This window comes from Neomonachus schauinslandi, chromosome X (genome assembly GCF_002201575.2).
Source record: "Neomonachus schauinslandi chromosome X, ASM220157v2, whole genome shotgun sequence".
NCBI classification, from domain to species: domain Eukaryota; kingdom Metazoa; phylum Chordata; class Mammalia; order Carnivora; family Phocidae; genus Neomonachus; species Neomonachus schauinslandi.
In genome coordinates this window covers 110,530,984-110,557,119 of record NC_058419.1, presented here as the reverse complement: position 1 = coordinate 110,557,119, position 26,136 = coordinate 110,530,984, and the positions used below count along the sequence as shown (strand labels likewise).

The 26,136-nt window shown below is 39.7% G+C and overlaps 1 protein-coding gene across 1 annotated transcript; it reads right to left on the bottom strand.

Moving 5' to 3' along the window:
• Positions 1 to 1,162: 1,162 nt before the first annotated feature.
• EIF1AX (eukaryotic translation initiation factor 1A X-linked) lies at positions 1,163 to 22,994 on the bottom strand. Its single transcript, XM_021682183.2, has 7 exons — positions 22,716 to 22,994; positions 15,708 to 15,791; positions 13,009 to 13,112; positions 12,225 to 12,275; positions 8,629 to 8,710; positions 5,891 to 5,982; positions 1,163 to 3,227 (listed from the first exon to the last, which is right to left on the bottom strand). The coding sequence occupies exons 1-7, from the start codon at positions 22,729 to 22,731 to the stop codon at positions 3,222 to 3,224; spliced, it is 435 nt and encodes a 144-aa protein (XP_021537858.1). The 5' UTR covers positions 22,732 to 22,994; the 3' UTR covers positions 1,163 to 3,221.
• Between the last annotated feature and the right edge of the window lie 3,142 nt (positions 22,995 to 26,136).

Below are 26,136 nucleotides of genomic sequence, written 5' to 3'. Positions count from 1 at the left end.
CTGACCCCAGGACCCATGCTCCCTTCACTCTCTATCATACTGCCTCCTAAGTTCCCAGCAGCTGGGGGGAAGAGGATCCACTCCAATACTCTCCAAATCCCTTGGTTCACTCTGTACCTGAGAAGTGTCTCAATGCAGCTGTAGTAAGACTTAAGATTTTGTTCTGAGTAGGAAGAAATAAGCAAGGATAAAAAGAATGATAGTTCAAGGTAAATCAAAAACACAAAAGTAGTGTGTACAAGTTCATGGGAGTCCAAACAGTATAAATGAAACTTCCTCTTGCTAAGCAGGACAAAGATCTAAACATCTCCTACCAACATGAATCTTAATTGTTAGAACAGGTAACATAAAGAACCTCACTTTCATTCTGATACTTTAACTGTCAAGCTACAGTTAATACTGGATACTTTAAAATCTGTAAACAAATCAAATCAAGTATAAATCCAGCTAGGTATTTTTATTTCAAACATGCTTTTACCTACTTGATTACTCTGTTGTTCTGAAGTCAGTACTCACAGCAGTTTATATCTACTAAAGATGTTATTCACCATCCTATAATTTAATATTTACACAAGATAGATGAGATTAAGTTAAACTACAAGTCACAAGGAGTTTTGTAACCAACTATATTCACAGCCATGATTCTGTAGATGTGGTGAGTAAACCAATGGCCATTCCTTAATAAAATACACGAATTTTCATCATGCATAGTTTACAGGATCCTTAAGAGGATCTCTTAAGAGGCTGCATGTTCAAAAAAGAGTCAACAGTCAAGCAATTAAATCTTGGCAAGTCTTTTTTCACACAAATGCTTGGTTTGGTTGTTGAGCCACCTTAGTAATACAATTTATTTATACTCTAACTGGTAGTAGAATCAATACTGCATGAAAAATGCAAGCCCATCAAATTCATTAGTAATAATTATTATACCCGCTTAGCAGGAAGAACCATTATTTTGGATTTCAAACATTTTATTTTCTTTCAGGGCATACCTTATAGCTGTTATGGGAATCAAAGAGTATAACCAAAAAAAACCCCAAAACCAAAAAAATAAACAAAAACCAAAAAAATACCATACAAACCAAAAACCAACCAACCAAAGAAATTCAACAAAACACCACACATACACACACCAAAAAAAACAAAACAAAAAACACCAAGGACTACTTCCATTTCTCATTTGAAATATAATCAATAAAACTATACAAATTTCGCATTAAATTTAATAAAACAATCCCTCCAAGTAGTGTTGCGTATGACCTAGAACTTTACCATTTTATAATCATTATGATTTGAGATTTTCCAGGATGCAATGGCACTAGATTGAGCTTTTACTAGGTAGGCAAGGAAAAAAAAATATCACTAACACACACATGAATGGGGACCATAGTTGTAATTTAAGAATCTTTAGACGAACCATATTTGTTAGAGGAGGTAAGTAGAAAAGCTAATGTGTGAGCTGTACCATCCCTACCATGAACTGTACCACACACAGATGCAGAGTTACAACATTCTTGGTAAAACAACACGGAAAAAGAATCTATATCTACACCACAAATTTAGCAAAACACTTTTTGTACAGAAGCCTAAATATCTTAAGTTTAGATTTTGATGAAGATAATCACTAAGTCGATTCTTCAAGGCTAGTTTCTTACAAGTCTTAAAAAAACCAGCTCATGGTCTCGGATGCATTCCCTCTAGGTTAAGTGTTCAGAACTCCAGAGAATAAGAAACATGAATTCCAAATGTCTACTCATTTCTATTCTTTGACTTAATAATGTTTTATAGTACCTCAGATTCTGATTCCAGAGTTTGCACACTTAGGAATAAGCATGAGATTAGAGAAGATTTGCTTATTTTTTGAAGCCACATGAAGGTAATTATTTCCCTTTGTAGTACTTTTCATCATTGAAAACACCTCTGGAGACCGGTAGAGTAGAAGCTTCATTACCTTAATGATGGACCTCTTCTTTTAAAGTTGCATAAGGTTTCAATGTGGCTAGTGAGGTCTAAATAGCCCAGCCATTAATTTCATCTTTGTAGAATTGAAAACAAAACTAAGTAAGGGAAAATCCAAATTCCCAATAAAATACAAGCAAAACAAATCTTTACACACAATAAAATACATCCTAAACACCAAGTAAGGGTATAATATACTCTGCAGATGACATTGTCTTTATTATATTTCTCAGCTGTAGCTCTCCCATTTAAAATGAGAAACCATCTTTTCAGTAAATGGTTATTCCCCTCCTCTTTTCCCAGCTTAGGGATAGTTTGAAAAAGGCTTAATTTGTACAGTTGTTAGGAAATTAAATTTTCATTTATACATAATTCAGGTGTTTATAAAGCACTCAAAATTGTAGCTTATAGGTATATGACTTCTGAAATAAAATGACACTTTAACAATATTTTTGTTCTTTAAAAATATTCTACATACATGCATATGATCAAAACAATCTTTTCTTGTTTGGGAAATTTCCTATGCATAGTAAGGAAAAAAACTGCCAACTATATATAGCAACGTTTCAATGTTAAGATGACTGGGTGCCGCCTACTGTTCAATTCCTGTAACTACTAACCTTACAAATTAAAAATTGCTATTAAAACCCAGGTTCTAAAACCTGCATTTTGGAAATGCTTTTTTGCTGATACATTTACAGTGGCAAAACAAGATCATGAAAAGAATGTACATGATATCAAAATTAGTACAAAAATAGCCACATGCTACTTAAATATGAAAAACAGACCTAATCATTTTTACTTCAAATGCAGAGTTCTGCCTCCTTTAAACTGTATCAAAATCTCAAGGGAACATCAAAGTAACTGGAATATACAGTCAACAGGCTAGTCAAAGTTAGGGCTTAATCATAATCCATAATGAGTGTAGGGCAAATGGTTAATTCAGAACATTCATTTACTCACGGGAAGGGGTCAAAGTAGGAAAGGCAGTAATGCATTTCTCCCCTCTTTTTAAAAATAGTAGATGTGGTCTTTTACCCATAAGCTCCAATACATCAAAAGAACAAAGGGGGTTTAACTTTTCACTTAAGAGAATTCAGCATTACCAGTTTTTAAAGAAATACCTTAAAAACAAATCAGTCTGCTTTAGCAAATTGCACTCATGCTAATGAAATTTTAATCTTCTTTAACAGGTCACAGCCAAAATCCAAATTGTTGGAACAATCCTCAGAGAAATTGGAATGTAAAATGTTGAATTCAATTTAGATCTGGAAGGGAAAAGAACATCAGATCAAATGAAAGAATTCTTATATTCCAGCAGTCTACCACATAAGGGAGGCTTGCACACCCTAAAGCTATCTTTGAAGAGGAAATTCTACACACAGGGTTTTTCTCAATTACAGTTTGTTGCCAGTAAATCTTTACAACCATGTCATGCTATGCAAAATATTCTTTTGTTTTTTTTAAAGATTTTATTTATTTATTTGAGAGAGAGAGAGCACATGAGAGGGGGGAGGGTCAGAGGGAGAAGCAGACTCCCTGCCGAGCAGGGAGCCCGATGCGGGACTTGATCCAGGGACTCCAGGATCATGACCTGAGCCGAAGGCAGTCGCTTAACCAACTGAGCCACCCAGGCGCCCTATGCAAAATATTCTTAATAAAGTTTAGTGTCTCCTCCCTTTTGTGTTAGTGATGAAAGATTTTTTATTCTGGGGTGGGAGCAGACACAGCAGTATTATCTGAGAAAGGGGCAAGTCTGACAGTAACCAAATTCTCCTCTCAACCTGGGTACAGGAAAAAAGGCTAGCGTACCTATGAACCATCTGGAGAAATGTCTTGGAAAAGTAGGGTTCTCAGGTGCTAACAAGGCAACCCTCGCAAAACGTTCAAGATAACTCAAATTCCTTTAGTAGCCACCATCTTTTACCATCTCTTTCCCTGCCAGCTTACTGGGTCCAGTTCCAAGGCATCACTGGCACAGATTCAGAAGTTTTTTTCTTAGAAAATCTTAACCCTGTCTAGATCCTCAATTAGGAAAATGTAATACATTTTCCTAAATGAATACAGCTCAGTGTATTCAAATTCAAATTCATATTCAAAAGTGTTCTCTGATTAGGTTCTTAATTTCCAAAAGAGACCTTCTACCCCAGCTCTAAAAATGTGTGGATTGCCCCTTAATTTACAACACAATTCCATGTCAGGTTCTGGTCACAGAATATAATCAATAAATCTACTGTCAAAGTATCATTAACAATTCAGTCACAAGAATTCTGTGGCTCAGGGTCTCTAAAGGGGGGTACATTAAAAAAAGAATGATGTATTTATGTAAAAATTCATAAACGCATATACACATGGAGGATATATACTCAAATCCTTAATTCACCCTGAGTATTCTAAATGGTCTGAAGATGCATCAAAATATAAGATGGATTGATGGATGAATAAAGATATAGTTAAGATATATGATAAATCAGGTATAAAAATATTAATTATAGAATCCTGGTAGTGGGTATCACTTCTGATGCCTAACTCAGACTTCCTGAAGATCAGCCTTAGTATTTTTGAAAGGCTCTGGTAATTGTGTTGCACAGTCTTAGGAAATACTGCCCCAGGTACACTAAAATTTCATCTTCGAATCAAACCAAACATTAGCATAATTATTTTTAGATTTATATACACCGGTGGGTTCTCAACGACATTTTTATTTTAAAGAGTTGAAAAAGAGCCCACACTGGAATTAAGAATAACTTATACTACTACTACAATTATTTATATTGCCAGAAACTAAGTATGAATTTCATTTAAATACTGTTAACAGCAAAAGGGCATTTGTTCGTGTGAGCATCACTGCTTTACCTTTCAGAAAAATAATACATTTTCCTAAAACACACCAACTCCAAACCAAGAGTCTGGCAACAGTGCATATCCAACAGATTGGCATAAGTAATTGGCAGAAGGTCTCAACTTTTAAAGATTATTTATTTTAGAAAGAGAGATCACACATGTGGGGGAGGGGCAGAGGGAAAGGGAGAGAGGCGCCCCTGGAATTATAACATATGTTAAAAGCCTTGTTAAATTTGAGACCTTTTGGGGTGTGTGGGTGGCTCAGCTGGTCAAGCGTTTGACTCTTGGTTTTGGCTCAGGTCATGATCTCAGGGTTGTGGGACAGAGCCCTGCGTTGGGCTCCATGATCAGGGCAGAGTCTGCTCGGGATTCTCTCTCTCCCTCTGCCCACCTCCCACGTGCTCTCTCTAAAACAACTAAATAAAATCTTCTAAAAAAATGTTGTAATTCCAATGCTTCATATCAAGCTGTTCAAACAAGATTCTTCTCTTAACATACTAGTATTTCAATTAAGGCACGTTTCTTTGAGAAGATCTTCTATTTCTTACAACTGTCTGCTAAATTCAGAAAGAGCTATCTCTTTAGATGCTTTTAAACAAGTTATGATTCTAATGCCTAGCATTCATATCGCCAAAGCAAATACTCATCTTTTCTGGAAGAAATGTTGAAAATATTTTTTTTTTAAGATTTTATTTATTTATTTGACAGAGAGAGAGATAGCGAGAGCAGGAACACAAGCAGGGGGAGTGAGAGAGGGAGAAGCAGACTTCCTGCCAAACAGGGAGCCTGATGTGGGACTCGATTCCAGGACTCTGGGATCATGACCCGAGCCGAAGGCAGATGCTTAACGACTGAGCCACCCAGGCGCCCGAAATGTTGGAAAGATTTTAAGAATTTTCAAAGTTTAACAGTTTGGCTAGTTGTCTTCTATATTATACTGAGTATTTTAATTCATGGACAAGTCTTGAAATATACCCTAATTTAAGTACTCAACATTTTTAGTTTAAAGGAAGATAGGAGAAAAGGCTGGTTTCTCTGTGGATAAATCAGAAACAAAAGTTGGAAAATGGAAGATGCATCTACTCACATCATCGATGTCTTCATCATCATCACCAATGTCATCAAACTGAATTTCATCATCATCTCCAGGACCAAATGTATCAGTTTCATTGATTTTAGCTAAAGAAACAGTAACAAACACACTCATATAACCAAGATGATATTAAAATGAATAACTGTGCACTAAAAGTGGTCTGATATTAAATGTTGAAGTATAGAAAGACTTGAGTCAAACATACCAATTCAAGTATAGTTGACATATATATTAATTTCAAGCGCACAACATAGTTGATTTGACAATTATATACACTACAATATGTTCACCAGAATAAGCATAGTTACCATCTGTCACCAAAGTTATTACAATATTATTGACTATATTCCCCATGCTGCACTTTTCATCCCCATGGACTTATTTTAGAACTGGGAGTTTTTAACTCTTAATCCCCTTCACCTATTTCACCTACCCCCCCCCAACCCCCCCAGCAACCACTGGTTTATCTTCTCTATATTTATGAGTCTATTTCTCTCTTGTTGTTTGTTCATTTTTTTTGTTTTTTTAGATTCCACATGTCTAACTGCAATCATATGGTATTTGTCTCTCTGATTTATTTCACCTGGCATAATACCCTCAAGGTCCAACCATGTTATTACAAATGGCAAGATTTCATTTGCTTTTATGTCTAATACTCCAGTGTATGTGTGTGTCAATCATATGTTCTTTATCCATTTATCTATCAGTGGACACTTGAGTTGCTTCCGTATCTTGGCTATTGTAAAAAATGCTGCAATAAACACAAGGGTACATACATTTTTCCACATAAGTGCTTTCGTTTTCTGTGGGTAAATATCCAGTAGTGGAATCTCTGAATTGAATGGTATTTTTAACTTTTTGAGGAACCTCTATACTGTTTTCCACAGTAGCTGCACCAGTTTTCATTCCCACCAACGGCGCACGAGGGTTCCTTTTTCTCCCCATTTTCACCAACACTTGTTATTTCTTGTCTTTTTGATACTAGATATTCTGACTGGGGTGAGGGGATGGTTTTGATTTGCATTTCCCTGATGATTAGTGATGCTAAGCTCTTTTCACAGGCCTACTGGCCTTTCTACGTCTTCTGTGTAAAATGTCTATTCAGGTCCTCTGCCCATTTTTAATTGGATTATTTGGGAGGATTTTTAGGCATTCAGTTGTAGGAGGTTTTTTTTTTTTTTTGAAGATTTTATTTGGGGCATCTGGGTGGCTCAGTCAGTGATCTCCCCTCTGTGATCTCTCACTTTTGCTCTCAAATAAAATCTTTTAAAAAATAAAAAATCAAGATTAATTTTTTTGAGAGAGCGCGCGCACGCACGAGCAGGGGGAGGGGCAGAGGGAGAGGCAGACTCCCCTGCTGAGCAGGGAGCCCGATGTGGGGTTCGATCCCAGGACCCTGGGATAATGACCTGAGCCTAAGGCAGATGCTTAATCAACTGAGCCACCCAGGTGCCCCAAGTTGTAGGAGTTCTTTACATATTTTGGACATAAACCATTTATTAGATACATCATTTGCAAGTATCTTCTCCTATTCAATAGGTTGCCACTTTGTTTTGTTGGTTTCTTTCACTGTGCAAAAGCTTTTTAGGTTAATGTAGTCCCAACTATTTATTTCACAAAGATATTTTTAGTAATGCAGGCTCCAGTTACACAAATTCTGAAACTATTACAACTTCCAGCTATGCCCAAAAAAATGGTTAGAGCACATGCTAACAGCTTACCAATCACTAGACACTCATCAATCAGAAACTTTAGTCAAATCATGATTACCCCTAAGCAATGAAAATGAACTGGGAGGTGCTGGTCCTATTCCCCAAAATACTAGCATTTCCTAGATTGAAAATGTCACGGAAATAATTTCAGTAGGATTTTCATGCTTAAGTATTGTTTTCATAATAATATGCAAGAGAGCCAAAACAAACAAAAAACACTACAAAACAAAAACATCAAATGAAAAAGGTAGGCTTACAAAGTAGTATGTAAAGGACATTTCCCCTTTGGTGAGGTTATGAAGGACTTATTTTTGTTTTATTTAAGCTTTCCGCATAACAATGCATAACTTTTGGGGTGCCTAGGTGGCTCAGTCAGTTAAGCGTCTGCCTTTGGCTCAGGTCATGATCCCAGACTCCTGGGATGGATCCCCATTATCGGGCTCTCTGCTCAGCAGGGAGTCTGCTTCTCCCTCTCCCCCTCCTCTCCCCACTCATGCTTGCTTGCTCTCTCTCTTGCCCTCCCTCTCTGAAATGAATAAAATCTTAAAAAAAAAAAAAAGAATGCATAACTTTTGTATTGGTAACAGAAACAAAGAATGTTGGTTTTAAAAAATCCTATGGGATCTTATGATACTAGGATAAGAACTGAAAACTTTATAAAAATCAACAACAGTAACTACTATCCTTGCTTTACATTTAAAGTAGATGAACAATGACAATCTCTTGAGAAAGTTACTGTGAAATAAATACTGTAATAAAAGTATTCCTGATTGGTATTAGGCAGAAGTTCAGAGTTTATAAAGTGTAACTCCACACCAGAAAGTGTATTTATTAAGGACAGAATCCCAGTTACTTTTTTCTTAAGGTATCCAGTATTATGAAGTATAAGCAGGCATACTTAAAATGAACCATGTAAGCACAAAAGTAAATATGCAAAATTCTACCAAAATTCCTTCACCTAAGTAACACCAAGTACTAACACCGTATGACAGGTCAATAAAATAACTCAGACATTATTACCATGCTCTGGAAGCTCGCCATATGCCTTCAGACTCCTAGCTTCATCTGCATTGTATTTTAAAATTACATCGGCTTTATTATCCTGAAAAAGACAATTAACTTTTAGAACCAATTATGCCAAAATATTATTATTTTCCCAAATTATTTTCAAACTGGATAAATTAAAAACTGTCATTACAATCTCTTTTCACATTTTAAAGTTTTCTCCTATCCAGTGCACTTGTTGTCATGAGCACTGGGTGACGTTCCATATACACTATAATTTCCATAATGTTGAATGACTATATTGTTAATTATACCAGAATTAAAGTTAAAAAAATAAGTATTATGGGCACCTGGGTGGCTCAGTTGGTTAAGCATCTGACTTCAGCTTGGGTCATGATCTCGGGGTCCTGGGATGGGGCCCCTGCATCAGGCTCCCTGCTCAGCAGGGAGTCTGCTTGTTCCTCTCCCTCCCCTTCTGCCTCTCACCCTGCTTGTGCTCACTCTCAAATAAAAGCTTAAAAAAAAAAAAAGTATCAAAACAAACAAAACTTTTAAAAAATAAAGTTTTCTCCTATCCTCTAAAAAACATCCTCAGGATTATATAGTATGAAGCTGCTTACATGCATAAATGAATGACGATCAACAAGCTTAAGGAAGATATTTACAGATCTCACTTTAAAAAGAGCAGAACTGTGGGGCGCCTGGGTGGCTCAGTTGGTTAAGCGACTGCCTTCGGCTCAGGTCGTGATCCTGGAGTCCCGGGATCGAGTCCCGCATCGGGCTCCCTGCTCGGCGAGGAGCCTGCTTCTCCCTCTGACCCTCCCCCCTCTCATGTACTCTCTCTCATTCTCGCTCTCTCAAATAAATAAATAAAATCTTTAAAAAAAATAAAAAAAAATAAAAAGAGCAGAACTGTACAAACCCAATCTTTTCAAGTTATTTACTACTATCCTTTGATTAGAAGTCTTTTTTTTTTTTTTTTTTTTAAAGATTTTTATTTATTTGACAGAGAGAGACACAGTGAGAGAGGGAACACAAGCAGGGGGAGTGGAAGGGAGAAGCAGGCTTCTTGCCGAGCAGGGAGCCCGATGTGGGGCTCGATCCCAGGACCCTGGGATCATGACCTGAGCCCAAGGCAGACGCTTAACAACTGAGCCACCCAGGCACCCTACAAGTCTTTGGAAATACAAAAATTCCCTGGGACCATAATTTACAGGATGATTAAACAGTCTAAAAAATTGAGACTGTGTAATCCCCTAAGGAAATTAATATACCTTTCCATTAATCAGTGGTTCTTAGAATATGAACTGACTGGAATCTCCAGTGGAGCCTTTATATTTCCTGAAGATAGATTAGTAGAGATGGAGTGAAACTCATGAATCTGTATTTTTAAAAGCTCTTTTAAGTGTTTCTGAGGCAAATGTCCCACTGAAAATTACTGCCATAGAATGTTCACTTTCCCATTTGAAAAGAATCCAACTCAGTTAAGGAAGAAAAAGTGTTGAAGTTGATTGTTTCAACTTCAAAAAGTTCTTTGGACCTAAAAGCAGGTCCTAATGGCTACAAAGAGGATCAGTGATGCAAAGGCAGTGTGATTCAAACCAGTACTTCTTGAACTGTAATGTTTATAGAAGCTCAAAAGTAAATTGTTAAAATGCGTATTCCAATTTAGGAGGTCTGGGGTGGGGCCCAAAAACCTGCATTTCTGACAAGTTCCCAAAAGCCAGTGATGCCACTGGTCCCTGGATCACCCTTTAAGTGGCAAGGGTAGAGAAGGTGGTTTGTGGGAGATTTAAGAATCAGAAAGTTGGTCTTGGCTGTCATTTTATAGTCAGAATGGTACATGTTTTCGGAGTCCCTGGGTGGCTCAGTCGTTTGGCATCTGCCTTCGGCTCAGGTCATGGTCCCAGGGTCCTGGGATAGACCCCCGCATCAGGCTCCCTGCTCAGCGGGAAGCCTGCTTCTCCCTCTCCCACTCCCCATGCTTGTGTTCCGTCTCTCGCTGTGTCTCTGTCAAATAAATAAATCAAATCTTTAAAAAAAAAAAAAAAAAAGAATGGTACATGTTTTCAAACCTTGGTTTCCTTACGTGTCAAACAGAGAACTAATTATTCTTCCTACTTCTGGGGCTATTTTTAAGATCAAAAGAAGAAACGACATCAGAATGGTATTTTGTTTGATTTGTTAGAGAGCGCACCCTTATCGGGGGTTGGGGGGCAGGGCAGGACGGACACAGAAGGAGAGTATCTTTTTTTTTTTAAAGATTTTATTTATTTATTCATGAGAGACAGAGAGAGAGACAGAGAGAGGCAGAGGGAAAAGCAGGCTCCAAAGGAGCAGAGAGCCCGATGCGGGACTCAATCCCAGGACCCTGGGATCATGACCTGAGCCGAAGGCAGACACTTAACCATCTTGAGCCACCCAGGCGCCTGAGAATCTTAAGCAAGCTCCACACCCAGCAAGGAGCCCAATGCAGGGCTTGATCTCATGACCCTGAGATCATGACCTGAGCTGAAATCAAGAGTCGGATGCTTAACTGAGCCACCCAGGCAATCCAAAATGGTATTAATTAAAGCTGGTTTTTTGCATTGTTCACATTTTGGGCTGGATAATTCTTTGTTGTAGGGACTGTCCTGTGCAATGTAGGATATTTGGCATCACCCCTGGGCACTATCCATTATATGCCAACAACACTGCCTCCCCCAGTTGTGACAACCAGAAATGTCTCCAGACACCGCCAAATGGTCCCTGGAGGAAAAAATTCACTCATGGTTGAGAACCACTAATTTAAAATGAAGACTTTAGTTCTTTATTCTGGAATATATATCTTAAAAAATGAAAGTAGGATCAAGGTTATAAAAACAGAAACATCACTCACAATGTGATTAAATATATGGTGATGAGTTCCAATAGGTAGAAACCAAACGGACTACAGAGACCCACAATGAGTAGTCTCCAGGTTGAGATCATGAAGGGGAAGTACCATTTTTTCCTTTAAGTGCTCATTCAAATTTAGAGCACATACTTCTATCATGGTTTGTACTGTAATTACTTGTGTGCCTGTCTTATTTTTTTCACTACCAGCCATAAACACTTTCTGGGATGGGAGCTTGAGTCATTCAGGTGTATCCACTACAGTAACAGTTTCCAGATTTTGATTTCAACACGTATAAATTAAAAAGAAAAATTGCCATGGGAGGTCCAACATAAGATTAAATTTTTATTTTAACAAATAAGAACACGAACAAAATCACCACTATATAACATCACTCATTCCAAAAAAGGGAACTTTTTAAATATCAAAAAAGGAAAAAAAAGACCATTTAGCTTTATGAAAAATTCACATTGCCTGTTATTTTTTCCACAGTGAAAATGTAGACTCCACAGAATGGCCATTTGGGAACCACGATGCCTAGGGTACCTAGCACAATACCTAAAAAATGTAACTGGCCCTTATGAAATGTTTGTTGACACAGTGGTGAGCAGCATGCTGGGGTGAAACCAGTCAAATACAGTCATGACGGAAGTTCTAAGCATTAATGGCTCACAAAATTCAACCAAGTGAACAATGAGGAAAAAAAAAAAATATATATACACACATATATTTTTACCTGGTAGTCTCGGAGACCAACCAATATAATGTCTGAAGTATTTATCCAAACCTATGAAAGAAAGTCACTGCATGTCATATTTAAAAATAAAGAATCAAAGCAACATTGAGTCAGTCTTTCCATAAAATACTATTCACCCAACTGTGGGTGAAGTACCTATACTTGGTAACGGGATTAAAAAATACCCATATAAAAATCAGAGTTGGAGGGACTTTTACCCAATTAATATATCTGCCTCAACACCCACTATGATAGGAAATTAATCATTCCTTTTCAAGGCAGCCCATTCAGGAAATTTATTATCACCATAATACTTAATGTAATTCATATTCAAATTTTCTTAACACTCTTTACAACTATTGCCCCCAGCCTCAAACCAGAATCCAAACATGGGCCACCTACCCCATTTAACCATTAGGTTTCTTTCATCTCCATTCAACTGGAATAGTCCCCCCTCGCCCCCTTTAAGGTCATTAACATCGTATTAAGACCAGGCCATTTGTTTTGCAGGTCTCCCTCAATTTGGATTTGTTGATAGTTTCTTCATGATTAGATTCAGGTTAAACATCTTGAGCAGAAAAAACATAGGTGATGCAAATGTGTCTTGAAATAGAATCCATATAAAACTACCATCAAGGAGTTGGCTGTTTTATTATAGGTAAATCACTGTTCTACTGAAATCTTTGGGGAACTTCCAAAAATGAGGTCCTTGACCCATAAAAACTATAGAGCCATTTTCCCCTCTTACTCACAATTTTAAAGTAAAACAAATTTCCACACCTACCTTTTTTCTCAATTTCCCTCTGATGTGACATAACCTCTTTACACCATCAAAACACATCGCTTCTAATCGTCCATTTCCCAACATTTTGATTACTTGAGCATACTCTGGGGGAGGGAAAACAAAAGTGTACAGGAAGAGTGTTCAACTTTTCATAACATCAACTTCAAAGTCCGCACAAAATGGACTAGAACAGTGGTGCCTGGGTGGCACAGTCCAACTCTTAGTTTTGGCTCAGGTCATGATCTCAGGATTCTGGGATCAAGCCCTACCATAGGGCTCCATGCTCAGCACAGAGTCTGCTTCAGACTCTCTCCCTCTCTCCCTCCGCCCTAAGATAAATAAATAAATCTAAAACAAAACAAAACAGACTAGAACACATAGGTATATTGGTTAGGAATAAATATGTGTAGTAAAATAAATCCTAGGGATTAATAAACACTAAGCTAGTTAATGGCAGAGCCATAATCTAGACTCCATAATGTCATTTCTATAACAAGCTATCTCTGCTATCAGAAATGCTTTAATTATCGGGGCACCTGGGTGGCGTCTGCCTTCGGCTCAGGTCATGATCCCAGGGTCCTGGGATCAAGCCCCGCATCAGGCTCCCTGCTCGGCCAGGCGCCTGCTTCTTCCTCTCCCACTCCCCCTGCTTGTGTTCCCTCTCTAGCGGTCTCTCTCTCTCTGTCAAATAAATAAATAAAATCTTTAAAAAAAAAAAAAAGAAAGAAATGCTTTAATTAACTATTCATTTTGAATAAGCAGAAGGACTACTATCTTCATAACTGTATGCTTTATTTTTGGAGACCAAGGCAGCATGTCTGTAAATGTACATTACACCTCATCAATCTCTCACATTTGGAACGTCTCCCAAACTTGAATCTCCTTTCCCTCAGATCCTTTAGAGGCTAATCTCAACACAATTTTTGGTACACCTGGCAAATACAAGTAGCTTAATGTTAGTAACGTCTTTGTTATTTTTTCAAAAAAGATTTTGAGAGAGAGACAGAATGAGCATGAGAGCGAGCGAGCAAGCATGAGTGGGGGGGAGGGTCAGAGGGAGAGAGAGAAGCAGGCTTCCAGGTGAGCAGGGAGCCCGATGTGGGGCTCGATCTCAGGACCTTGGAATCATGACCTGAGCTGAAGGCAGGCACTTAACTGACTGAGCCACCCAGGCGCCCCAGTAACGTCTTTGTTATATTAGAAGTCATTATTCTAAAGTTTTTGTAAAGCCAGAAAGATGTTCTCAGGCAAAATGCCAAACTTTTAATCAAAATCTTTCCAAAAGGAAATCCAGGAAGCCACCTGGTTTTACTGCCATTTGGAAAACTGAGATGATGAGCATTAGCTTGCACATGGGCCTGTCTGTTCTGCTCTTGTCATTAAATGACAGAAGACCTGGGGCGGAGGCGGGTGTTGCTTCAGAACCTTTAGCTTACTCAAGTTGTACATAAGACTGATCCCCAAAGGGAATATCCGCTGATTTTAAGTATACTGAGACCTAACTTTGAAAGGCTCAATTGTGGGGTTAACATGCTGAAGTGACTTGCTCAGAATATACTGAACCTAGAGCCGCAATATGGTGGGCCAATTCAAAGCAGCTTCCCCCACTCCCCCTGCTTGTGTTCCCTCTCTCACTGTGTCTCTCTCTGTCAAATAAATAAATAAAATCTTAAAAAAAAAAAAAAAGTGAGGAAAAAATACGAAAAAAGTGGTGGTCATAATGAAGTCAACTGCTAATGGAGGCAAGCCTAAGGCTAAGAAACAAAAAAGTCTTTTAGCCACAAAACACTCTTCATTTTTAGTGGCTTATATAAACACGGCCATGAACAAAATCCACCAAAGTTCTATAAAAAGACAATCAAAAAAAGTTCTTCATTAAAATATGCCGGAAATTACTGGGATAACTGGAAACTTCAAAAACAGATTATATACTAGATATATATTTATGTTAAATTATCTGAGTGTGATTTAATTCTATTGTGATTATGTACGAGAATATCCTTAAGAAACATAATGCAGCAGGTAAGGTAAAAGTATCATGTCTGCAACCTGCAAGCTTTAAAATGGCTCAAGAAACACACACACACACACACACACACACACACACACACACACACGTGAAGGGTTTAAGGGAATTCATTGTATTAATACTGCGACTTTCCCAAAGGTTTGAAATTGCTCAAAAATATGGGAAACTAGTGTTATGCATCTTAGTTTGGAAATGTCAACTGTTCAGTTTCACTGTATTCTACGTCCTGAAATTATATGCTAATGGCATTGAGAAGTGAGGGAAAGGCCTCTAATTCAACACTCAAAAATCCATGGTCTAATAAAAATACTACGAAGCACCATTTACTATCAAAAAAGGTCTACTAAATCATGCCAATTGTCAACCTCAGCCTTTGAGGCTTAATTCCCTCTGAACCGTACAATTCATTCTTGAGTGTTCATGCACAAAACAATGAAATCCAGACATTTACAGAAATGCCTCCAATCCTCATTGCACACAGGATACCAGGGAATGATTACAGGCGCTCTAGAGAGGTGTGGAGGGCTGAGGACAGAGAAGGGCAAAGAGGGGCACAGGATGTCATTGCTCAGGGTTATGAATAGTTCTATCTTTCATGTTTAGACATTGAAATTCCGTATTAAAAAAGAGAAAACTGTTACTAAAAAAAAACCCTCACAGAAATGCTTACCTTGTCCGTCTTCTTTGAACACCAGCTCTCTTTTTTCAGATTCATTCTCATTCTTACCTCTGCGTCTATTTTTACCTCCTTTACCTGATGGTTTTAAAGAAAGAAAAAGACGTTATCTGTACAATAGTATTAAAGAAATAAATGACTCACAACATGCCTTTAAAAAATCATTTAAATTTAAAAATTCACCTAATGTGGCCACCCAAACATATTAAATTTAAAATTTCCAATCATATCCAACACATCACTTGCCTACCCTTCTTAGAAATTCCTTTTGGGTTATTTCTGACATAAAATACAAATAAACCAAAAGAAGGTATTACATAAAATTATATAGATCCCTGAGAACATCTGCATTCAATGACCAAAGTTCCTGGACCATAATGACCACTTGGTTGAGCACATTTCTCAGTGAACCCCTCCTACAGTGACCCACAAGGGCCAGGGTGGGAGATATAACGGGTTACCCATAAATTTCTAAATAAATAAGCTCCCTCTTTTACCAGACCTCCCCATGAAAAGTCTGAGTTCAATCAAGTAGGATGACTTGGGGTGGGGGCTGGGGGTAAAGTTATAGCTCCTGGAATAGGATACATTGATTTTGTGGTGGAGGGAAAACAACTCTGGCTGCTTTGACAGTTTTATCTATACCTGTAGGAAAGATTCACTGAGCAAAGTATTTGAAGTTAAAAACACAAGGCACTAATTCCTGAACTTGGAAACAACCAAGATGTCCTTCAGTAGGTGAATAAACAAACTGTGGTTCATCGACACAATGGAGCAATAAAAAGAAATGAGCTATCAAGTTCCCGAAAGACGTGAAAGAACCTTAAATGCAAACTGTTAAGGGAAAGAAGGAACCCATAAAGGCTGAACAGTATGATTCCAACCATACATTTTGGAAAAGGCAAAACTATAGACACAGTAAAAAAAAATCAGTAGTTGCCATGAGTTGGGGAGGAGAGGGCAGATGAATATGTGGAACACAGAGGATTTTCAGGGCAGTTAAATTATATTCTGTATGATACTGTAATGGTGGATACATGTCATCATACATTTGTCAAAACCCACACAATGTACAACATAAAGAATGAACCTTAATGTAACCTATGGACTTGTTAGCAATAATGTATCCATGGCTCATGTAAGATGTTAACAACATGCTGGGGTAATATAATTTTAGTTTCTGCTCATTTCCCTACAAATGTAACTAATCTAAAAAAACAAAGTCCATGGGCACCTGGGTGGCTCAGTCAGTATGCTTTGGGCTCAGTTCATGATCTCCAGGTCCTGGGATACAGCCCCACGTGGGGCCCCCCCAGCCCCCCTCATGTGCACTCTCTTCAAATAAATTAATAAAATCTTAAAAAAAAATAAATAACAAAGTCCAATAAAAAAAACAATAAAAAACAGCTACCCTACGACCCAGCAATTGCACTACTGGGTATTTACCCCAAAGATAAAAATACAGTGATCCGAAGGGGCAAATGCACCCCAATGTTTATAGCAGCAATGTGCACAATAGCCAAACTATGAAAGAGCCCAGATGTCCATCAACAGATGAATGGATAAAGATGTGGTATATATACACAATGGCATATTATGCAGCCATCAAAAAATGAAATCTTGCCATTTGCAATGACGTGGATGGAACTAGAGGGTATTATGCTAAGCGAAATAAGTCAATCGGAGAAAGACAATTATATGATCTCATTGATATGTGGAATTTGAGAAACAAGGCAAAGGATCATAGGGGAAGAGAGGAAAAAAATAAAATAAGACGAGAGAGACAAACCATAAGAGACTCTTAATCTCAGGAAACAAACAGCGTTGCTGGAGTGGAGGGGGGTGGGGGGGATGGGGTGGCTGGGTGATGGGACACTGGGGAGGGTATGTGTTGTGGTGAGTGCTGGGTGTTGTGTAAGACTGATAAATCACAGACCTGTACCCCTGAAACAAATAATACATTATTTTTTTTTTTTTAAAGATTTTATTTATTTATTTGAGACAGAGAGAATGAGAGAGACAGAGAGCACATGAGAGGGGATAGGGTCAGAGGACGAAGCAGACTCCCCGCCGAGCAGGGAGCCCGATGCGGGACTCGATCCAGGGACTCCAGGATCATGACCTGAGCCGAAGGCAGTCGCTTAACCAACTGAGCCACCCAGGCGCCCACAAATAATACATTATATGTTAATAATAATAAACAAACAGTGGGATGTAGGAAAAAAAACAATAAAAAGCAAGGTGCAAATAGGATGCAATCAGCAAAATCCAGACTGCGGGAGCAGGGTCGGGCCTGGTTAGTACTTGGATGGAAGACAATTTGTTTTCAAAACAAAGCAAGCAAGCTGCATACTCATATTTGCTTGTATATACATAAAATACCTCTGGGAAAGGCATATACAAAAAAAGTTAACAATGACTGCCTGTGAGGAGAACTGGTTTACAATGGGACATGTTTAGGAAAGAGATTTCACTTTTCATACTTTTGAAATTTGAATGGTAAATATACTATCAAAAAAAAAAACAAAACAAAACAAAACTTCAACAAAAACTGTACCATGAAGCAGGCCTAGCCTAACCACGAAGAGGAAGAGAAAAACAGGAGGAATATTTCTGAGATGGAAACAAGAGAATGATGACCAAATGTAGAGGGAGGGAGAAGTAAAGGATGAAAGGGGCCTTCACAAAAACCTCTCAGGATCTCAGTTACAGACTATGTAAAATGAAGGAGTTAGAACAGAAGATCCAAATACCTCTACATTCCTACATTCCTTCTACCATTTAGGATTCTAGAATTCTATCTACTGCTGTCCTTAAAAAACTGTAATTCTCCCCCTCCCCTTGTTTTACACACTTTAAATGACACTAATGATCATTTCCCAACTCTTCTTTTTCTGACTTTTAAAAAAGGGCCACTCACACTATTCTTGACTTTTACCAGCCACCCCCCCCCCAATTATGCCTATTCCTCTGGAGCTTCATTAATTCCAAATTCCCACTTTCTGTTAACCCACTCTTTAAGGAAATTAATTTTTCTCACCTATCACTTCTATGCTAATAATTTTACATCTAAGCCCACTATTTCTTTCTTTCTTTTTTTTTTTTAAAGATTTTATTTATTTATTTGAGAGAGAGAATGAGATAGAGAGAGCATGAGAGTGGGGAGGGTCAGGGGGAGAAGCAGACTCCCTGCTGAGCAGGGAGCCCGATGCAGGACTCGATCCCAGGACTCCAGGATCATGACCTGAGCCGAAGGCAGTTGCTTAACCAACTGAGCCACCCAGGTGCCCTAAGCCCACTATTTCAACCAAGCATTGGTCTCCCTATTTCTAATGGCTCCAGTGAATGGGTTACTGTCCTCTCAAGCTCGATTTTATTCAAAACTCTACTTTTATTTTTTACAAAGCTGGTCCTAAACCAATATCCTTGTTTCTGTCAGTGACAACATGATCACCTTAAAGAATATATGTATCTCTCAACCTACGAACACACCAATCTACCTCTTAATATTTCTCTTCCACCATCTTATGCTTTAATCCAAGTAGATTTTTCACTGTCCCAGTAACTCACCCTTCACAAGCCTATGCCTATGAGATAGGTAGTATTTTGTCTTCATTTTCCAGGAGATGATCGTCTTTGAAAGGTTAAGTGACTTATCCAAGGCTATATCATAAGAAGTGAGATCTGGGATTTGAAGTGAGCAGTAAGACCCCACCCCAGTTAACTATACTCTTAACCACTATACAATTAAGTCACCCATTTTACTTGTCACAATCACCCTATGAATAGGTCATTTATCCCCAGTTTATCACGGAGTTCACTGAAGCTCAGAGAATTAACTTACTTTTCATATTTCAGTGTGTGGGGGTGAAGAGATTCAAACCTAATCTTTTTTGTTGTTGTTCTTGGCCCTCACATTAAGGGTACCTCTCTGAAATAAGTCAAGCAGAGAAAGTCAATTATCATATGGTTTCACTTATTTGTGGAACGTAAGGAATAACATGGAGGACATTAAGAGAAGGAAGGGAAAATGGGCGGGGGGAATTGGACGGAGAGATGAACCATGAGAGACTATGGATTCTGAGAAACAACCAGGGTTCTAGAGGGGAGGGGGGAGGGGGGATGGGTTAGCCCGGTGATGGGTATTAAGGAGGGCACGTACTGCATGGAGTGTTATACGAAAACAATGGATCGTGGATCACTACATCAAAAACTAATGATGTATTGTATGGTGACTAACATAACATAATAAAATTAAAAAAAAAAAAAAAGACCAAATGCAACATTTGGAAGAGTTTGTAAACTGTAAAAAAAAAAAAAAAAAGGGGGGGGGGTACCTCTCTCCAGCATTTTGTTCCCATTCCAGAACCTAAAACCACACTGGTGGCCTTTTTCAAAACGTGGGAGAAAGGCTGTAAGTGGTAGTGATATTAAAGAACTCATGGGAAGAACCTGGAAGCAGCAAAAGGTTCACAGCCCAAACAGAATCAAGAATGTGCACGCGGCCACTACAAAGACAGACACATAACTTCTAGAACCAAGTGCATGTTATCCGTCTTGGGGGAAGTCTCACAATGCTCTGTGCTATTGTCAGGTGGGCCTCTATAATTTCCTGACCCACCCAGTGTCCTTAGAGTTCAGTATGTGAGGCATTCTTAGGGGCCGTGAAAACGGATTTCCTAGAAAAAGTATCTTCTGCTCCATGCCATTCATGCCAGATCTTCAAACCAGAGTGAAAGCTCCATTAGGGCAAGGATCCTACCGGCTTTGTTTACTGAGTTATACACCCAAGTTGGGCAATTCTTTGAATCAGTCCAGAGTAGTCCATACATTCCTAAAGGAGCGGCAATTTTAAAAGCAAAGGTAGTAACTTCCTCAAAGTGTGGGAGCGCCTTACCTCAAATAGTCTTCGAGTGGACCAAAAGATACCCTTTTTCCTGAGGTAATAAGCTAAAAGTATCTAGAGGATTCTAGAGGAAATAAGCTGGTAAGAATCAGTCCAAAGCAAAAGTCATTCAACACAGTTTGTGGTAATTTATATCTTTGTGAAACCATCACCAAAATTATATTCACAAGGCTTCTGGCTTTTCCAATGAAGAAAAACAAAAATAAACATGAATTTAATTCTACATTAGTAAACCTCATCTCATAAAATTCAGGGGTCTTGGAAAGCACTAACATAACAGATTGGTTTTACAAGTACTGAAATGATAAACAACAAATTCAAAATGGTGACTACCTCCCAAAACAGAGGAAGACAGGAGGAGGGGACTGGAGACGGGGACACAAAGGGCTTTAAATGATTCTGTGTTTTAATTTTCAAGTTCAGAGTAATAGACTCCCAGGTGTTTATTGTATTATATTTTTTGTATGCTTCAAATATTATTTATAGAATGATCCACTGCTTGCCAATTTATCAGAATTAACCATACCCCGATCACTAGCCTATTTTACTGCCATGTAATGGAATATAACCTTCAAATAGGCTAGTGAACTAGATGTGATTTAATGTAGAAGTCCTGTTCCCTGGGAACCAAAGGGGAACCTATTATTCATCTGAGAGTAGAATCAACCAAAAGGAAGGTGACTTAATCCAACAAATATTTACTGAGCATCTACTAAGTGTCAATTCAATGTGATTAAGACAGATACTATTACTGCCCATTAGAGCTTAGAGTTTAGTGAGGGAATTGGAAATCTCATCACTAGAAATAAAGGTGAGAATAAGATACTTACTGAGGTGATCCAATTACCATCTAAAAGGAAATAAAGGATTGGACAAGTTACAAGAAAACTGACTTTTTAGAACTCTCTTTCACCCAGAATAATTAGCAGTAATATGCTGCAAAAAGGACCTGCAAGTTAGATTTCTGAGGACAGTGGAGTGCCCTAAGGGAACTGCACCAAATCTTGCAAAGAACCCCAACCAAGTACCCCAGGGGATAGAATCCCTGGAGCCAGCTGTGAAGCAGAAAAGAGAACAGAAGTAGGCCTGGGTCAGGGAAGGGGTCTCAAGGATGAATAACCAAAGGAAACTTCTTGTGGTTTGTGTAATATGCTCCTCTCCTGAAGGAAATACAATGTTTCCTTGTTTCTATTGACACTATTACCTTAAGAAATATTTATAAAGATACAATTTCCTTGGGAAATTATAAAGATACTTAAAAGAGAAATCCCCTTAAGTCTAAAAAAAAAGGATAATTTCTTTAGGACCCCTCTGCTTTTAGGTATATTAGATCTTCCATTTTGGAAATTCCAAATAAATTTATCTTCGAGACAAGTAATTTGTGGACGTTTAGCCTCAGAATGGAGGGAACTTAAAAAATTAAAAGGTCTTTACTCCGAACACATTTATACAAGATATGAGACAAAAATAGAAAACTTGGATAAATATGGAACAAGTGTTCTGGGGGTTAAAAAAAAAAAAAGTTAAACCCCGTAAAGGGATGGGGAAGAGTAAATCTCTAGAAATGAACCTTAAATAAGTAAATATACATCAAGGTTTCGTCCACTGTTTACAAGGGAGAGGGAGTAGTCTCAACAATACTCCACAACTATCCATAAAGAAACCCATACAGGAGTACCTGGTCACTAAAGCAGGCATTATCATTTTAAAGTTAAGAACTGCTTTCAGGGCTTAACTCCCTGCCCAGGAAGCCAAAGGCACTCATTTGCGAAACCCTGGCCGCCTCAGGGAGGTCTCCCCCACAGGTCCATAAAGAGCCGCGGTCAGTCTGGCGCGAATCGGGAGCAAAAGCCCACATTCTCCCGCAGGAGGCCCTACAAAAATGGCGTCGGCTCCACCCCAATGTGACCAAACTGGAAGACAGGAGTAACTTCCCAGCTTCTCTCCCAAGCCCCAAACCGCGTCCGTATCGTGCAGCCGTGTGCAGGCACAGCAGAGAGGAAGGTCACTGCGGCCTGGGCAATCCGGAGGCCGGGGGCAGGGCCGGAGAGACCGGGTGGAGTGGAGTCGTGGTCCCGGGGTCCAGGCAGCATTACCTTTATTCTTGGGCATGGCGGTGACGGAAGCCTCCCGGCGTTTCCGACTCCTATCCTGCGGTTGGCTGCGGCGGCGGGAGCAGCGACTCCTCCGAGGGGCCCCCGGGGCAACGCGTGGGACCTCGCGGTACCAAGCAGGCAAGAGAGGCCGGCTCGCGTGCGCGGGAGAGTCTCGCGACCGAGTTCTTCCGAGATCCGCCTGCGCCCACGCTCAGCCGCAGCAAATGGCGTCGCGGCTGCTTGCGTCGCTTTTCCCCGCCTCCCAACGCCGGCTGGCCCGCCCCCCTCTCGGCCCTACGGCGCAGGCGTGGCCGACTGAACCACCCCTCCTTATCCCCCTCCCCCCACCCCCCCCATTGTTAGAGCGGATGGTGACGCGCTTTTGGAGCGTTCGCGGTAGTTCACAGGAACACGCGGGGGGCGGGACAGTGAGCCGAGAGGAGAAGGAGTCAGGGAGGGAGTGGGCGGGGCCCAGGCGTCATAATAAAGGGCGGATTCAGGTGGCGCCCGCTGCTGGTTGACATCAGACTTCTCTGCTGCTTTGTGACAAGCCCGCGTCTCGGGGTTTGAGCTACTGCTGACTCATTAACGAATCTCACAGCTAGTTTTAACTAGGCCCTTTCGCCCACCCAACCTGGTCGGGAGCCTGAGGGGAAGGGCAAGGCTCTCCGGTCATCTCCATTACCAAGGCATAATATTTGCATGACATTTGTTATTACTTTAAAAGACTACATCTGTTGCTTACTATTACCATCAGTTAGCAGAATGTCTGGCATATAGTAGGTGCTCAATATACGCCAGGAGGGAGGGAGGGGAGAAGACATAAACTCAGGGTTAAGGCCTGAACTGTGCCCTCCCAAAATTCGTATGTTGAATTCTTAACCCCTAACATCTCAGAATGTGACTGTATTTAGAAATAGGGTCTTTAGGGGCACCTGGGTAGCTCAGTCAGTTAAGCGTCTGCCTTTGGCTCTGGTCTTGATCCCGGGGTCCTGGGATGTAGCCCTGCTTAGGGCTCCCTGCTCAGTTGGGAGTCGGTTTCTCTCTCCCCCCCCCCCACTCCTGTGCGTGTGCTCTCTCTCAAATAAATAAAAAAGTCCTTTAAGAATTAAAAAAAAAAGGGTCTTTAAAGAGGTAATGAAGTTGAAATGAGTTCATTATGGTGGGCCGGAATGCAATATTGACTGGTATCTTTATAAGAAGAGATTAGGACACAGGCACAGAGGGGAACACCGTGTGAACAAGAAGGTGGCTGTCTACAAGCCAAGGAGAGAATCCTCAGAAGAACCCAACACTGCAGACCTCTTGATCTGACTTCTAGCTTCTAACACTGTGAGAAAATAAATTTTTGCTGTTTAAGCCACTGTTTGTGGTATTTTGTTATAGTAATCTCTGCCAACTTACACAGCTGACTATACAGAACATATAACTTCACTTTTAAGTAAACTTATTTTATTTTTTTTAAAGATTTTATTTATTTACTTGAGAGCACAAGCAGGAGGAGCGGCAGGCAGAGGGAGAGGGAGAAGCAGGCTCCCCACTGAGCAGGGAGCCCGATGCGGGGCTCGATCCCAGGACCCCGAGATCATGACCTGAGCCGAAGGCAGATGCTTAACCGACTGAGCCACCCAGGTGCCCCAGTAAACTTATTTTTAAATAAATCACTTTTCTGAAAACATTAGGGTGTCAGCATTATCTTTCCAGGGAAATGGACATACCTAAATGACAGAGAAATACAGTAAATTGTTGAAAACAGTGGTTTTATACCAGAGACATCTGACAGTCTCTGGAGCTATTTCTAGTTGTCACAACTGACAAAGAAGGATGATGATGCTGGCACCTAGTGGACAGAGGCCAGGGATGCTGGTAAACATCCTACAGTGCACAGTACAGACTCCCCACCCCCAAACAAAGCATTATCCAGACCAAAACCCTAATAGAGGTGAGGATGAGAAATCAATGACATGCATTTCTCAGAGGGAAACTGAAAGACGATGGGGGACTTAAAGTTCTGGGTTTCTCTTTCCATTTGCAATAATTTGCAATATTCACAATTGAGGATGAAGGATATCTATGAGATTTATTTAAATTTTGCTTTGAGGTCAATTGATTATGAACTTGGGCTTTGAAGTTAGAGAGAGCTGGGTTCAAATTCAGCTCTGCAGCAGCTTATTACTCTATGACTATGGACAAGTTACTTAACCTATTTATAAGTCTTAGTTACCTCAGCTGTAAATTGGGTATAGGAATACTACTTACCATATTGCGTGATTGTGGGAATTAAATTAATATAATGCATTCAGTGTTTAGCAGTTGTGCCTAGCACCTGACAAGTAATCAGTCAGACTCCAAGTGTCTGGAAGTTCAAATATGTAAAAACCAAAAGTCTCTGCCAATTACTCAGTATAAAACCCCAAAGGAGAAAAAAATCAGACTTTATTTGACTATCATACGATGGTTCCCACATTTGACTGATCATCAGAATCATTTGGAAAGAGGTGAGTCATGGGGCCATCTGAGGGAAATGACTACTGGGCAGAGGACAAAGACCCGGAGCAGGAGCATGCTTAGCGTGATGTGAAATGTTGGCGTTCAGGAGCGAATGGTCAAGAAAAAATTCTTGAGATGTCTTGGTGCAAAAATTAAAGCATGGGGACAGGACCTGTGGGCAGAAAGAGCTGCACTGGGATTGTGAGGAATGTCTGATTATACACTTTCGAGTTGGGAGGGGGTTAAGGATGGCATAAGTCTCTAAGGAATTTGAAAGTAAGGTTTCCAGGACCTTGAGGGGCTAGCTGTTGTTAGGAAAAGGTCATTTACCACTATCTAGTAAAATCTTAGTCATGAGACCCTTCAGAGGTATATCAGTGGGCCGTATGTTTGGAGGATGATTGCTAACATATATCTTGGTGGGGGGCGGGTAGAGAAAAAGGAAGTTTCCAAAGGGATTTTTAGAAGGATCCTAGAGGTCTGGTTAATGTCAAGCTAAGGTTGCCTTTTGCCTTTAGCAAAGTATTAACATTGAGGCAGTTGAGTTCCAGAAGGAAGGTCACTCTGCCTGTCTCAAGTATGTGTCAATGGGCTGTAAGTTTTAAGGAAGTTTAATTTTTTTTCATTTGCCTTTGTTTTCCACATCAGGCATATTCAAGAAATAGCAAGAAGGCCAATGTGGCTAGAACGCAGTAAGCCAGGGGGAGTTTGGGCAGATAAAATCAGAGAGGTAAAGGGGACCAAACCACTTGTTATAATCCTTGGTAGGTTTTGAACAGATCATTTCAGCTTCTCTATTAAGAATAGATTGTAGGACACCTGAGTGGCTCAGGTGTTAAGCGGCTGCCTTTGGCTCAGGTCATGATTCCGGGGTCCTGGGATCGAGCCCTGCATCAGGCTCCCTGCTCCGAGGGAAGCCTGCTTCTCCCTC